Source organism: Elephas maximus, chromosome 23 (assembly GCF_024166365.1).
Source record: "Elephas maximus indicus isolate mEleMax1 chromosome 23, mEleMax1 primary haplotype, whole genome shotgun sequence".
Taxonomy (NCBI): Eukaryota; Metazoa; Chordata; class Mammalia; order Proboscidea; family Elephantidae; genus Elephas; species Elephas maximus.
Window position 1 is genome coordinate 74,767,291 of NC_064841.1, and position 15,012 is coordinate 74,782,302.

General features: G+C 38.5%; 1 protein-coding gene across 5 annotated transcripts in view; it reads left to right on the forward strand.

Annotated features, from left to right (window-relative positions):
• MYO16 (myosin XVI) overlaps positions 1-15,012 on the forward strand; it is a 733,911-nt gene that overhangs the window by 539,389 nt on the left and 179,510 nt on the right. For all 5 annotated transcript variants that reach the window (XM_049867507.1, XM_049867511.1, XM_049867508.1 and 2 more), the window contains exons 25-27: positions 5,558-5,733; positions 8,303-8,383; positions 8,694-8,899. In XM_049867507.1, coding sequence (XP_049723464.1) covers positions 5,558-5,733; positions 8,303-8,383; positions 8,694-8,899 — 463 coding nt within the window. The remainder of the gene's footprint in view (positions 1-5,557; positions 5,734-8,302; positions 8,384-8,693; positions 8,900-15,012) is intronic.

The window sequence follows — 15,012 nt, forward strand, 5'->3', positions numbered from 1 at the left end:
TCTGACCAAGAGGGAAAAATTTAAAATTTGCCCTTATATATTTGCATTCCATTAGAAGAGGTAGCGAACTTTTTTTGTAAAGGGCCTATGGATACATATTTCAGGCTTTGCGAGCCATAGGTCTCTATTGCCATTACTTCACTGATAAACGTGAAAGCAAGTTTGCTAGGTGCCATCAAGTCGCCTGACTCTTAGCGATGAGCAGTGTGTCAGAGTAGAACTGTGCACCATACGGTTTTCAGTGGCTGATTTCTTTAGAACTAGGTCACCAAAAAAAAAAAAAAAAAACTTTTTAGTTTTTTTTTAGGTCACCAGGCCTTTCTTCTGACATGCCTCTGGGTGGACTCAAACCCCCAACCTTTCAGTTAGCAGCAAAACACATTAAGCATTTGCACTACCCAGGGACTCCAAAAGCAAACATAGACAATACAAATGAGTGTGACTGAGTTCCAGGAAAGCTTTATTTACAAAAACAGGAGGTGGGTCAGATTTGGCCTGTGGTCTGCAGCCTGCTCCCTCCTGTTCTATCATAGAAGCAAAAGATGAATGGTTGTGATAGTATTTTTATGAAGCTGTGAAATGTTTTGCCACTGTAAATAGTTATTGACAGCAAGAATAATTTATTAATTTGGCATCTTCTCTCTGAAGGGGAGATGAGAAGGTAGAAGGGGTCAGAAGCTGGCCGAATGGGCAATTTTTGTATGAAAATCCAATTTGACTTGTAAACTTTCACTTAAAGCACAATAAAAAAAAATTTTTTAAAGAATAATTTATTATTAATAGCATTTTATATTTCCAGGTAATTTGCTAAGTACTTTGCTTAAAAAATCCTTTTCCATCAAGTCGATTCCAACTCATAGTGACCGTATAGGACAGAGTATAACTGCCCCATAGTGTTTCCAAGGAGCTGCTGGTGGATTCAGACTGCTGACCTTTTGGTTAGCAGCCGAGCTCTTAACCACTGCATCACCAGGGAACTGTCCTTTGCTTACAGTACCCAATTCAGTCCTCAAGTCATCAAGAAGCAACCAGTTGTGGAAGGTGCCAGGGTCTGTTCTAGGGCATGTACAATCATAGCTGTGTTTATGAGACACCTAACCAAGTACAGTGGTTAAGTGCTACGGCTGCTAACTAAAAGGCCAGTAGTTCGAATCCACGGGGTACTCCTTGGAAACTGTATGGGGCTATTCTAATCTAGTGCATGGGGTCACCGTGAGTCACAATCAGCTCAAGGCAACGGGTTTGGTTTTTTTCTTTTTGGTTTTAACCAAGTAAAGTCAGGCAGCATGGAGAAATAGCTCCTGGAAAAATGCGCCAAACGCTCTTGTTTGTGCCTGAGATGACAAAGTCTACGTGACTCAGAAAGAGGAAAAAATTGAGTAAACTCTGCACGATTAATCCTGAGCATGAGACTATAAAAATTTTAAATTTATTGCAAATCATGCTGTTAAAAAGTATCGAGTCCTTTGTTCCTGTGCCTCTCTACATACCTGCTTGTAATTTTGGGGCACCCAAGTTGGATTTTTCTACTTTACAGGCAGAAGAGTGCCTTATATAATGTGTATAGAACCCTTGAGGGATACTTGCCATTTCAGTGTATATAGAGAGTGCCGTGAAGAAAACATCCCATGTTGAGGGACACCTTATAATTGGAAGGAAAGGAAAGATCCCGTCTTTTGTCTTGGGGTATCTCTCTTTCTCTAGTTCTGAGAAGCAGGAAAAAAAAAAAAAAAGCGGAATTTCTCTTCTTGTAGCATGAAGACACCTGTTCTGTCCTGTCCTGGCTTCCCCTGTGGTTTGGGCTTCTGTTAATCTTCATGCAGCCTGCCCATAGGACTCAGAGGAAAGACAGGAATGGGTTGTTCACAGGTTTTGGTCCATGTTTATGTCCAAAGTTTGTAGATTTATTTAGGATGGATTTTTTTTTTTTTTTTTTCAATGTTAGGAGTAATGTGTTCTGTTATTTCCCTGGGGTCCATCTATACGTAGAATTACTATAAATATAAATGAGAAAATTTTTATTTTTGTTTATTTAAATGGACCACATTATTGTAATTTATTGTTTAACTGTTTCTTTTGAAATAATTTCACATTTCATGAAAAGTTGCAGTATTAGTACAAAGAACTTCCATATGCTCCTTTCCAGGATTCATTTTTTTCAACACCTTTCTTTTACTGTTTTTATCTCTCTCTCTCCCTTTGTCTTTCTCCTTCCCTCTCTCCTTCCTTCCCTCTATGTGTATACATTTACTTTCTGAACAATTTGAGAGTAAGTTGAATGCTTCTTTATGCACAAATACTTCTGTGTATGTCCTAAGATCAAGGATATTATCTCACACAACTTCAGTAAATTACCAGAATTTTTAACATTACTCTTCATATCTAATCCAGAGTCCAAGGAGTCCTGGTGGCATGGTGGTTAAAGCACTGAACTGCTAACCTAAAGGTCAGTGGTTTGAAACCACCAGTGGCTCTGTGGGAGAGCATGTGGCAGTGTGCTTCTGTAGAGATTTACAGCCTTGGAAACCCTATGGGATCACTAAGAGTCGGAATTGACTGGATAGCCGTAGGTTTGGTTTTGATTTTTAATGCAGAGTCCACTAATATATATTCCAGAGTCCATATCAAATTCTAGCAAAAAAAAAAAAAAAAAAGATCCTGTTGCCAACCCTGTGAGTCTATGAATTTTAGCAAATGTTACTTTTATAATAATCCCCCATTCAGGATTATCCACTGCATTTAGTTGTCATTTTTCTTCAATTATTTTTTTGTAATCTGGGACAGTTCTTTATTTTTCTTTGTTCTTATGACACTGACATTTTTAAAAATTACAGGTTGGTTGTTTGTAGGATGCACCCCCCTCAATTTGGGTTTATCTGGTATTTCCTCATCGTTAGAATCAGGTTATGCGTTTTGGCAGGAATGCTTGTGAGGTGTGGTGTGTCCTCCCCAGCGCGTTATATGAGAGGCACGTGACGATCATTTGACACACCCTTTATTAAGATGGAGTTCAGGGAACCAGGTTTCTCTAACCTAAAATTGCTATTTTCCCTTTGTAATTAATAAGTAATTTATGAGGAAAGGCTTTGGGACTATATGAATGTTTTCTTCCTCACCAAATTTGTACCCACTAGTGTTGCATGTATTCACGATTTCACCTAAATCAGTTCTTTCTCTCTTGGCTGCAAAGTTGTGACTGTCTGACCCCATCATTTCATCTACAGTGGCATGTCAGGGTTCTCCCTTCTCCTTTATTACATAATTAATTTTTCATCAGCATGGACTCCTGGATTCTTATTTTAGTTGATGAATTATAATCCATGACTGTCATGATTGGTGCTAATACTATTCACTGTTTGGCCAGTAGTAACTCCACCAAGCTAGTTCCTATGTCCTTTTGACATGTTCTCACAATTCTTGGAGCCCAGGCAGCACTCCAAGAAAACCTATGAGGCAGTTTTACTCTGTCCTACAGGATTGCTATGAGTCGGAATTGACTCCATGGCAATGGGTTTTCCTTACTTGCTAGCCGTAAAAAATATTCCGTGATCATCTACCCTGCTTTGGATTTAGAATTATCTCTTTGTTCAAAAATTCCAGATTTATCTTGGTGGAGAATGGCATTAAGAAATAGTGTTAAGATCTGGCAACTATGAAAAAAAGCAATGAAACCCCTATAGCAATGAGCTTTCATAGTTAAGAAAAAAAAATTACTATGAAAGCTCATTGCTACAGGGGTTTCATTGCTTCTAGACTCTTTCAGAACTAGGAAATTATAGATATAGATGATATATACATATCTATTAAAACCAAAAAACCAAATCAAGCCCACTGCAGTCAAGTCGATTCCAACTCTTAACAACCCTATAGGGTTTCCAAGGCTGTAAATCTTTATGGAAGCAGACTGCCGTATCTTTCTACCTCATGGCCACTGGTAGTTTTGAAACACCAACATTTCAGTTAGCAGTCAATTGATTTAACCACTGTACCACCAGGCCTCCTCTCATATATATTAAAACTCTTTAATTTATTGTGACTTCTCTAATTTTAATTCAACACAGCAGGGTTTTTTTTTTTAGTCTCCCTATATTTCATAATTGTATCTACCCTCTCTGAGAGTTCTTTGTAGTTTCCTATTTATTTTTTACTGTAGTGATTTTTGTTTTAATTATAAACATTACAAAAAAGTATACTTTTTCTGCCCTGTTTTGCACCTGGGCAGGCAAAGTAAATATGACTGCGAAAAAGATAAGAGCTAAAGCGTTCTGCTCCTAAACATTGATAGCCCTCGATGGGCTAAGCATGATCCTAAGTGATTTGCGTACCTTATTTTACATTTGAACCTTGCAGTAATCCTCAAGGTAGATACTGTAATCCTCATTTTACAGAAGAGGAAACCAAGGCTTAAACAGTGTCCACATCCGGATATAAATAACACAGGAAATGTTTATTCCAGCTCTTTAACTACCATGTGTATTGCTTTCAAAGAAGCCCTGGTGGCGCATGGTTAAGTGCTCAGCTGCCAACTGAAAGATGAATGGGATGGTTGGAACCCACCAGAAGCTCCACGGGAGAGACGCCCTGGCCATCCACTCCCTTAAAGATTTCAGCCGGGGGAAACCATGTGGGGCAGTTCCACTCTGTCACATAGGCCCTTTGGAGTCGGAGTGGACTCAATGGCACACAACAATATTACTTTCATTGTGCTGTTCGTACTTGTGAACAGAAACACACTCGCCCACACTCCAATTCTCCCTGAGGGGTTGAGAGTAGACCTTAGAATTATTAGAATTTGTATAACCTGATTTCTAAAATACATCAGCTTGCTTTTTACGTTTACAGCTTAACTGGATCAGAAAAACACCTGCTTCTTTTTCCTTTCTTTAACCTTAACAACCAAATGAGATAGGGTCTCCCAAGGATATTTACGTACTACTCTGAGACAGGGTAGGTCCTGGGGAACTATTTTCCTGGGTACTTATTTTCAGGGAATTGGGGGGTGGCTGACAGGAACCACACATCTCCATGACTTGGTCAAACGCAAGAAAGCCCCTTAGGTATGAACAGGTAAGATTCAGTTCAGATAACTAGGATAGAAGTAAATGCCATACAACTAGAAGATGAAGGGCCAAGCACTCAGGTAGAGGATGGGGAAATACATGATCAGGACTCTTGACAATGAAAAGCAGTGAAGGTCAAGTAGAGCAAGTAACATAGTTGTTTCTAGTTGCCATTGAGTTGGTTCCGACTCATAGCAACCCCATGTACAAGAGAACGAAACACTGCCCGGTCCTGCACCATACTCACAATGGTTGGTACGCTTGAGCCCATTGTTGCGGCCACTGTTTCTATCCATCTCCTTGAGAGTCTTACTCTTTTTTGCTGACGGAGTAATGGGGACGTAGGGAAAGATAAACATCTCAGCGCGCCATTGCTATGCCAATTACTTCTCCTACTCACGGTGTTTTAGTGGTTAAAGTATCTGGGTGAGGAATAAGTTTAATACTCTTGTAAATAACCATTTTAATGCCACTTAAAATATTCATTTATTTCCTAGCTAGTGAAAATGTTGTGATCAATCACTTGTTCCAGTCGAAGCTGTCACAAACGGGATCACTCGTGTCTTCCTGTCCTTCCTTCAAATTTCGAGGACACAAATCTGCCCTGCTCAGTAAGAAAATGACAGCTTCTTCAATTACTGGAGAAAACAAGAATTATCTAGAGCTTAGTAAGGTAAGGTAGGAATTCTTGTGATTCTTGCTCCATGGTTTTTTTTTAATTGGCTTTTAGTACATTTGCTTCCCCTTTGGAATATTGAATGAAAGTTGATATTCTTATTGACAGAAGAAAAAAAGAAGGATGGCCATCTACAGTACAACCATTAGAGAAGAGAGCCGTGTAAGGTGGTACAGTATAGCGAAAAGTCAATAGCGGATACAGTAGTAGTCATTTTATTGGTTGTGCAACATCCTATTCATGTTTCATCTAGTTTGATGAATGGGAAGTAACCTCGGGGACAGTAAGCTTGGAGGGAATAAACTTAGCTTTCTTATTCTATAGATATTAATCACTTCAGAGGTTTAGATCTCTAAACAATCAATTGTAGTCGTTATTATTATTTTTTTTTTTCATAACCCTGGTGGCATAGTGGTTAAGAGCTATGGCTGCTAACCAAAAAGTCTGGAGTTCAAATCCACCAGGCAGTCCTTGGAAGCCCTATGGGGCAGTTCTACTCTGTCCGATAGGGTCACTATGAGTCGGAATGGACTCGACGGCAACAGGCTTTTTTTAAATAGATATAATACGTTTTTAGATATTAGAATGTTTTTACTGTGCATTTTGTAGATTTTTAAGTTATTTTTGTGATATACTAACTTTAATGTGTATTTGTCCCATGCAGATTTGGTTATATATACAATCTAATGGTTTTGGCTATTTGTAAAATAGAACTAAATACTCAGTAAAGAGTTGATTCAAACTGATAGCAAATGTCTGAAGTGCTTTCGGTTTATTAAGAATTTATTGTCTGATTGTCTCACCGCTTGCTTTGCTCACCTCTGCCAAAATTATAAAGGATGAGAAATATGATAGGGAAGGCGTCCAGGACAATCAATTTTAGAAATTCAGTAGCTGTACCTTGCTGGAATGCATTTTAGCTTACCAATTAAAATAAAAGCGTAATTTAAATCAGCTCTAATTTTTGAAAAGTTGCAGAAATTTGTATAACGTATAAGCAGTGTGTGTGTGTGTGTGTGTGTGTAATTAATCGTCAGATCCAAGAATTCGGGATCCTTTGACGTCATAGTTCCAGAACAGGATCATCACTGGAACTCAATCTCACTGCGTAGACAGCAGCACCTTTTACATAAAAAAGACAAAGGATTACCTTTTGTAAGGAAAACCTTTATTCCTGGGGGTTTCTCTGAACCTCCTGGCCCTTCCTTTCTCAATCTTTCTGGCAATGCAGAGCAAGAAAATCACCCTACACCTCTAAACCGTAATTTTTAACCTTAATTATTAAACATAATGAGACATAGATGCCATTAGTCTTTTCCCAAAAGGACCGCAAAAGGGAGATAATTCACAGTTGTCACTCCGCCCAGAAAGGGAACTTGAGTGTTCACTTTCAAGTGATGGGGATTTATTTATCATGATTATTTCTTAAGTGTTTGATTGCTCATTTCCCTTTTTTCTTCCCTTCTTTCTCAGCTTCAACTTGTGACCCAGAAAGTATTAGGGTTTTACTCACTCTTTTTTTTTTATCTGAGCATCACGGTTTGCATTTTGTTGATAGGAAACAGGTTATCTTGCACCATTCCCTTCATTTTACATTCCCTCATCAGTTACAATTAATCAGTTCAGCTTGACACTTAGTCTTAATGGAAGGAAATGAGCTATTGTCATGCTAGCAAGGGCACCAAATTGACAAGACTGCTTTATCAGATTTTTTTTTTCTTATAGTAAGATGTTTTTATTTTAAGATAAATGATTTTAGATCAATTAATATGTTGATCTAAGTCTGTGTGATTTTGTGAAATGCAATATCACATTAGTGGCCAAGGTTCATTGTCACCATTGGTAGGATTTAATTAATTACCTTTTGCCCTTTATTTCTTTACCCAGTGTCCTTACTTCCATTGACTTATTTCCATTATTATTTGGTCTTTTTCTTGAATGGAATTTCTTTTAAGAACTGTATATAATTACTTATCAAGAAAACACAGTCTCTTGTCAGTTTTTACAGACAAGAAATTTACTAACCCTTTTTAGTAGTTTAAGAAAAGGAAAATAAAAGAAAAGAAAAACGTAAGAAAGCATCAAATCATATATCCCCCCAATTACTGATGGTAGTTAACCTCAAGGCAAACAATGATCTTTAAAGCATCAAATCTTTGTAACATAACGTAGTGTCACTTTGCTACAGAGTAAACTGTATTTCGTGACAAATGTGGACCATTAGTAATATAACCAGCATGCTATAGCAAGCTTATTGTACCACAGAGCAAATGAGAATCTATGTGTCTGTTTATTATCAAATTGAAATAAGTGCAGGATGCTGGTGGATCTGATTTATACAACAGGAAACTTGAACTTGAAAGGATGACAAGTAATAGCTTTTTCACATGTTCTTGGCTATTTCCCCAAATTACCATACCATCACACAAACTCATCTGGTACTGATTTGTAAAATCTATATTATCAGTCCGTATTTGCCTGTTAGTGACTTTATATGGATGGGAGGGTTAAAAACGGAAATTTAATAAACTTGCTCGCTTTTTCTTTCTTTTTGTTTTCATTGCAGTTATTAAAAAAGAAAGGAACACCTACGTTTCTTCAAAAACTGGAACGGGGCAGTCCAGTCTCCATAGCGTCGCAGCTCAGGGTTTGTGATGTTTTCAGATTTCACAGACTTGGATTATGATCATATACACTGTGAGGGATTTATACAGAATCGTAATTCCCAATTTTTAACTCACACAAGTACCTTTCCGGTCTTGGGAAGTCCCCTAGTCTCAACAGGCCCAGTCAGCCTGGACTTTTTAAGAATCTGAGTTCGGTTCCACGTTTTTCTCCCATTCTATCAGAACTAAAGAGTCATGTATTGAAGATAAAGCTTTTTATTGAGACAGTGGTTTGTATTTGTAGTCATTGTCTCCTTTGGAGAATCACATGGCCTTTATTTCTCTCTCTAGAAATCTCTAACGGATATTATTGGAAAACTTCAGAAGTGCACTCCACACTTGGTTCATTGCATCAAGCCCAATAACTCAAAGCTGCCAGACAGTTTTGATAATTTTTATGTGTCTGCTCAGCTGCAATATATTGGGGTCCTGGAGATGGTGAAGGTCATTCGGTATGGATACCCCGTCCGCCTTTCCTTCACAGAGTTCTTGTCAAGGTAAATCCTTCTGCTCTTGAAAACATTGTTGTATCCACTGTTCAATGTAGTCTACTGGTGGTTTAGCAAAAATCTTCAGTTTTCTTTCGGGGGAGTTGTTGCTATTGTTTATATTCTGCTATCTCAAGTAAATAAAAGACTCTGGGGAAGAATAAGAAGCACTGACAAAGCTTATCTAAAAAGGTACTAAACTGTACTTAAGATGATGCCTTGGAAACCACGTTCATGCTGTTACCAGAATAAGGTTCTTGCCTCTCACTGGTCACGTATGATCAGGGAAGTCACGTAGTTTTCCACACGAGCAAAGCTTTATCAAAGAGGCTTGCAAGCGGAGATGAGGAGGGCCTAGAACAACTCTTACCCTCATCTCATAGAACAAAAGATGGGCCCAGTTTTTAGAAGTTCTTGGGCGGGAAAAGATTCATGTTTACTCATAGACATAGGCGGGGATATGTTAACTAAGGTGCGCCCAGCAGCTTTCCAAGATGGCTCCTGTCCCAGAGGCCTCTGGGATTCCTAGCAGGACTTATTATGGGGTGTCGTACCTATGCAGTCTCTCGCTCCCTGGGTTCAATTCCCCGGCTGGGACCGTAGCCCCTCACTGCTCCTGGTGGAGGGTCACACAGTGGTCACAGGTGGATGTTCTGTGCATGTCTCTGGGCCTGGTTTTCTCCAACTGCTCCTGAAAGGCAACTTTAAAGAAGTTTGTGGGCCATTTTTAGATACCCTGCCCAATTGTTCCGGGGAATGGCTTTATTTCTGTGCCCTGGCGCATTTCTTGTTATTTTGTTTGCAGATTTGGGGGCCTGTCTGTTCCTTGTCTTACTAAGTCTCTAGGTACCACACTCAACCCTCTATTATCTCCCTTATAAAAAAAAAAAAAATATATCCTATTTCTCTTTTACTTGCTTCTCCACTAACCACATCAGTCTCCTCGCTATTTCTCAAACAAGCACCCTCCGATCTCAGCACCTTTGCTCCCTGTCTTACTCTCTCCATAAATGTGTGGATTCCTTGGATTTAAAGGTTTTAAACACTGTCGTATTTACTTAAAATTTATTATCTAAAGGAAGGATTTATACATATGATTATTTTCTCCTATGTATCCATGAACAAATGAACAAATTATTATTTAGGTTAGGGATCAGCAAACTACACTTGGCTAAACCAACCCACGGCTTGTTTTTGTAAATAAAACGTTATTGGGACATAGTCAGGATCATTCATTTGCATTTTGGTCTGTGGTTGGTTTTACACCACAATGATGGGTGACAGAGACTGTATGGCCTGTAAAGCCTAACTTATTTATTGTCTGGCACTTACAAAAAAAAGTTTGTTGACCCCTGTTTCTATAAATTCAGCTCAGATCCACTGTGCACAAGACAGTGAGCTAATTACTGGGAGAAATTAATCTGTGTGTACTCATCTTTGTGTGCATATTAGCCTTTTTCCTGCTGTAGCTTTATCCCACTCATTGGCAAGGAGTCATTTACACTCAAAAACCCATAAAACTTGTTGCTCTCAAGGCAATTCCAACATGTAACGACCCAATAGGACAAAACAGAACTGCCGCATAGGGTTTCCAAAGCTATAATCTTTACAGAAGCTAACTGCCACATCTTTCTCCTGCAGAATGGCTAGTGGTTTCGAACCACTGACCTGTTGGATAGCAGTCGAATGCTTTAATCGCTGCACCACCAGGGCTCCTTTTTGCACCCAAACTCACCCCTAAATAATGTCATCTTTTCAGGCCTCGTGGTTGTCCATATGTATTTTCATTTAACCAAAAACCTTAGCCTGGTTTTAAGCAAATTTAAGATAATCACTGATCAATCCATTTTAAAGAAATTAATTGTTGGGTATTAGCTTAGATAACAAATGTATGTTAAACCACACTATTCTAGACCAGAACTTCAGTTTCCGTCCTGTGGTTCTACGCTCTTTAACAGTTTAATAGGAAGATGAACAAGTATATGAACAATAGCCATGCTGTGTTATTGATGCTTAGAATATGCACAAAGTGTTACAGAAGCACAGAAAGGATTCCATTTGGGATCAGAGAAGACTTTTAGTGAAGTTAGTATTGAGCTTTGAAAGACAGCTTAGGAGGTAACTTGGTGTAAGTAGTGAGAAGGTCTAGTGATGCAACGATTAAGTGATCGGAGGCTAACCAATGAGCTGGTGATTCCAACTCACCCAGAGGCTCTTTGGAAAACAGACCTGGCAGTGTGCTCCCATAAAAATTGCAACCTGGAAAACCCTATGGGACAGTTCTATTCTGTTACATGGGGTCACTAAGAGTCGAAATTGACTTGACAGCACCCAACAACAACATACTTAATCATTAAAAATATAAAATGGGGGATTGAGCAAAAAGAAAACCAGAAAATATTTGGTAACCCTATGTAAAGACATGAGTTTTAAAAAATAATATAGATGGGTATTTCTCAAAAGGCCAAGTAACAGAAGAATAACATAGTGTAAAACTATTTTGAAATATTTTATTAGTTTTTTGTTTTTTCTAAAATATTAGACCATCCCTCTATTTCACAGCAGGTCACCCTACTCCACTAAGACTTCATGTTAGCTAATAACGTCTTCTAAGGCTCTACGTCCAAATAAGGTCACATTCACAAGCACTAGGAATTAAGACATCAACATATCTTTTTTTTTTTTTTTTTGCAGAGGAGGAGTATAATCAATCCAAAACAGTAGGGCTTTAGGGGATCCATGTATCTCTAAAATTGAATTCATTTGGGTGTGTTCCTAGCAAGAAAGTCCATTATTTTTGTTGAAATCTTGGAGAGATCCATGAAAGTTTAATACACACTAACTTATTAAATCAACATGCATAAGAACTCTTATATTTGAAGATAATATAAAATTGAAGACAGAATACTAGTATTGTAGAATAGAATCAAGATTTTAAATGATTTTGATAGGGTTATAAATGTGAGCCCAAATTATTGAGATACAATTCAACATCAGTGTAGAATCTAGTATTTATGGTTAAAAATTAATTCAACAGTTATGGTATGGGAAAATCTGGTTGCCTAATCATTCATCTACCAAAAAAGAATTAAGGCTTTTGTTGACTAGAAATTTTATGTGAGGCACTAGTGTGAAGAAGCTGCTAAACAAAAACAAAACAAATTTAAAAAAAAAAATCCCGAGCAGTCGTTTTTGAGATATTTAGTCTCAAAGGGTATAATAATAACTGAAATTCTGTGTTCGATTTTTATAAAAAAATTTTTCAGAAGAATGAAGCATTATTATTTGTTCATTATGCAATTTAGTAAGTTTCACAAACAAAGAGGAAAGTAAAGGTCTTAGGGGTTCAGCTTGTGCTGCCCATTAGATGGGGCCAATTGGAATGACTTCAGAAGGGAGAAGATAAAATCAACCACACGACATGATAAGTGGTTTGGGGACAGATATGTTTGACCTGGAGCCCTGGTGGCATAGTGGTTTAAGAGCTTGGCTGCTAATCAAAAGTTCCCCGGTTCAAATCCACCAGCTGCTCCTTGGAGACCCTATGGGACAGTTCTACTCTGTCCAGTAGGGTCACTGTGAGTTGAAATCAACTTGACAGCAAGTTTTTTTTTTATGTTTAACCTACAGAATAGGATAAAGAAGATATTTGTGCGTAAGAACTTAAAATATGCTTATGAGTGACATAAGAGATACCTTGCCTCTTGTAAGGATATTATATACAGATAAATTTGAACCTGAATATAAGAATTAATTTTGTACTTATGTTGACCTGGCGTGATGTTGCCATATCATTGATAATTATACATTGAGGCATGGAGATGTCTATGAGGAAATCAATTAATATTTTTTAAAAATGGCTGGCCTGTTGATGGCTATGTATTTCCCATACCTTATACTTTGGATATTAAAAATCAGTCCACCCATCCCTTAAGTACAAGGAGCCTCTAGAGCAATGAGTTTAAAACTTGCTCATATGTAAATTTAAAATAATAGACTTCCAAGTTTTGCCCCAGACCCTTTGGAAGAGAATTAGCAGTGGTTGGGGTCCAAGGAATCCCGGGTTTGAAGCTCCATCTATGATTCAGTGATTCAATAGGAAACAGAATTAAGAATTTCTGTCCAATGGTTAAGAGCTTGGCTGCTAACCAGAAGGTCAGCAGTTCAAATCCACCAGCCACTCCTTTAAAACCCCATGGAGCAGCTCTACTCTGTCCTATAGGGTCACCGTGAGTCGGAATTGACAGCAACAGATTTGGCTATTTTTTTTTTTTTTTTTGGTCCTACATATGACTGGAGTTCCTGGGTGGTGTGAGTGGTTAATGCCATAGGCTGTCAAATGAAAGGCTGGCTGTTCGAATCCACTCAGAGGTGCCTAGGGTAGACTTGTTGGAAATCCAAAATCTCAGGGCCCACCCCAAATTTACTGAGTCAAAATATGCAAATGTGTCAAGAAAGCCCTGGCAATCTATTTCCAAAATATCAGTCATTAAAAACCCTATGAAGTGCAATTCTACTCTGACACGCATGGGTGGCCATGAGTTGGAATTGACCGGACAGCATCTGGTCAACTGGTCAGATGATTATGGGTGACTGCTAGAAGGCATACAGTCTCATAGGTTCACCGGCTTTGGTAAATTGTAGTATTGTTTTCAGTAGTAACTCCCTTTCTAAGCTGTACCTAGAATGGTAATTGTCCAGCTTTAGTGGGTATCAGAATGATGCAGAAGGTTGGTTAAAACACTGCTTGCTGGACATCACCCCCAGAGTTTCAAATTCATTAAGTCTAGGTGAAGTCTGGAAGCCCTTCCGGTGCAGTGGTTAAGAGCACAGCTACTAACCAAGAGGTCTGGCAGTTCAAATCCACCAGCAACTGCTTGGAAACCCTATGGAGCAGTTCTTCTCGGTCCTATAGGGTCACTAGGATTCATAATCACCTCAAGGCAATGGGTTTGCTTTTTGGCTGGTTGGGTAGATTTGTGAATTAGCATTTCTAACAACTTCTGTGGTGATGTTGATGTTCCTGGCCTGGGGACATCCCTTTAAGAATCACTGGCCAAGAATATCTAGTCACTTGGAAACAATGGCATTTGTTGTCTCCTGCTATACCCCCACCTGTTAAAGGGTTGAAAGTATGCTAATACCTTGCTAAACAAAGGGAACTTGTTGGAAATGCAAAATCTTGGACCCACCTCAGATTCACTGAATCAAAATCTGCAAATTTGTTAATATTCCCATGCCATCTGTATGCACTTGAAATTTCACAAGCAATATTCATAGATCCCTGAATTGGGTATGAAATAGGATTTGTTTCACTCTGTGAGTAATGAGTAGATTTTCTTCTGTCTCTATTTTTTAGAGTGTCTTAGAGATGGAATCCAAGAAGCTTTGCATTAAAGGGTTCTTTAGTGATTCTCTAGAGCATCCTTTACTAGCTGCATGAATCTTCCTAACCACTACTCAAACAAATGGTTATCTGAATTGCTCTAATCCCCCCAGAAGTGGGTAGGGAACACAACTGTGTATAATATACATAGATATATATCTGTAGCTATGGAGCCCTGGTTGTGCAGTGGTTAAGAGCTTGGCTGCTAACCAAAAGGCCTGCTGTTCAAATCCACCAGCCACACCTTGGAAACCCTTTGGGGCAATGCCTTTCTGTCCTGTAGGATTCCTCTAGGTCAGAATGGACTAGACAGCAACACGTTTGGTTTTTTGGGTTTTTTATGTAGATATACACATATGTATGTGTGTGTGTCTATATATATTTGTATATAATGATTAAAACTTCTTTTTACCTTTTTTGTATTTTACCAAGTTTAGTTTGAAATATGGAGCCCTGGTGGCACAGTCGTTGAGTGCTATAGCTATTAATTGAAAGGTCAGCAGTCCGAATCCACCAGCCGCTCCTTAGAAACCTTATGGGACAGTTCTGCTCTGTCTTATAGAGTTGCTGTGAGTCAGAATCGACCCAGTGGCAATGGGTTAATCAATCAGACATAACCCTGTTAAAACAGTGTATGTAATAATGTCTTTTAAAATTCAGTAATTGTGTATGTATAGCATCTTATGATAGACTTCTGGGCAGGGACCACTTATTCAATCACAATTCCTGTGTATAG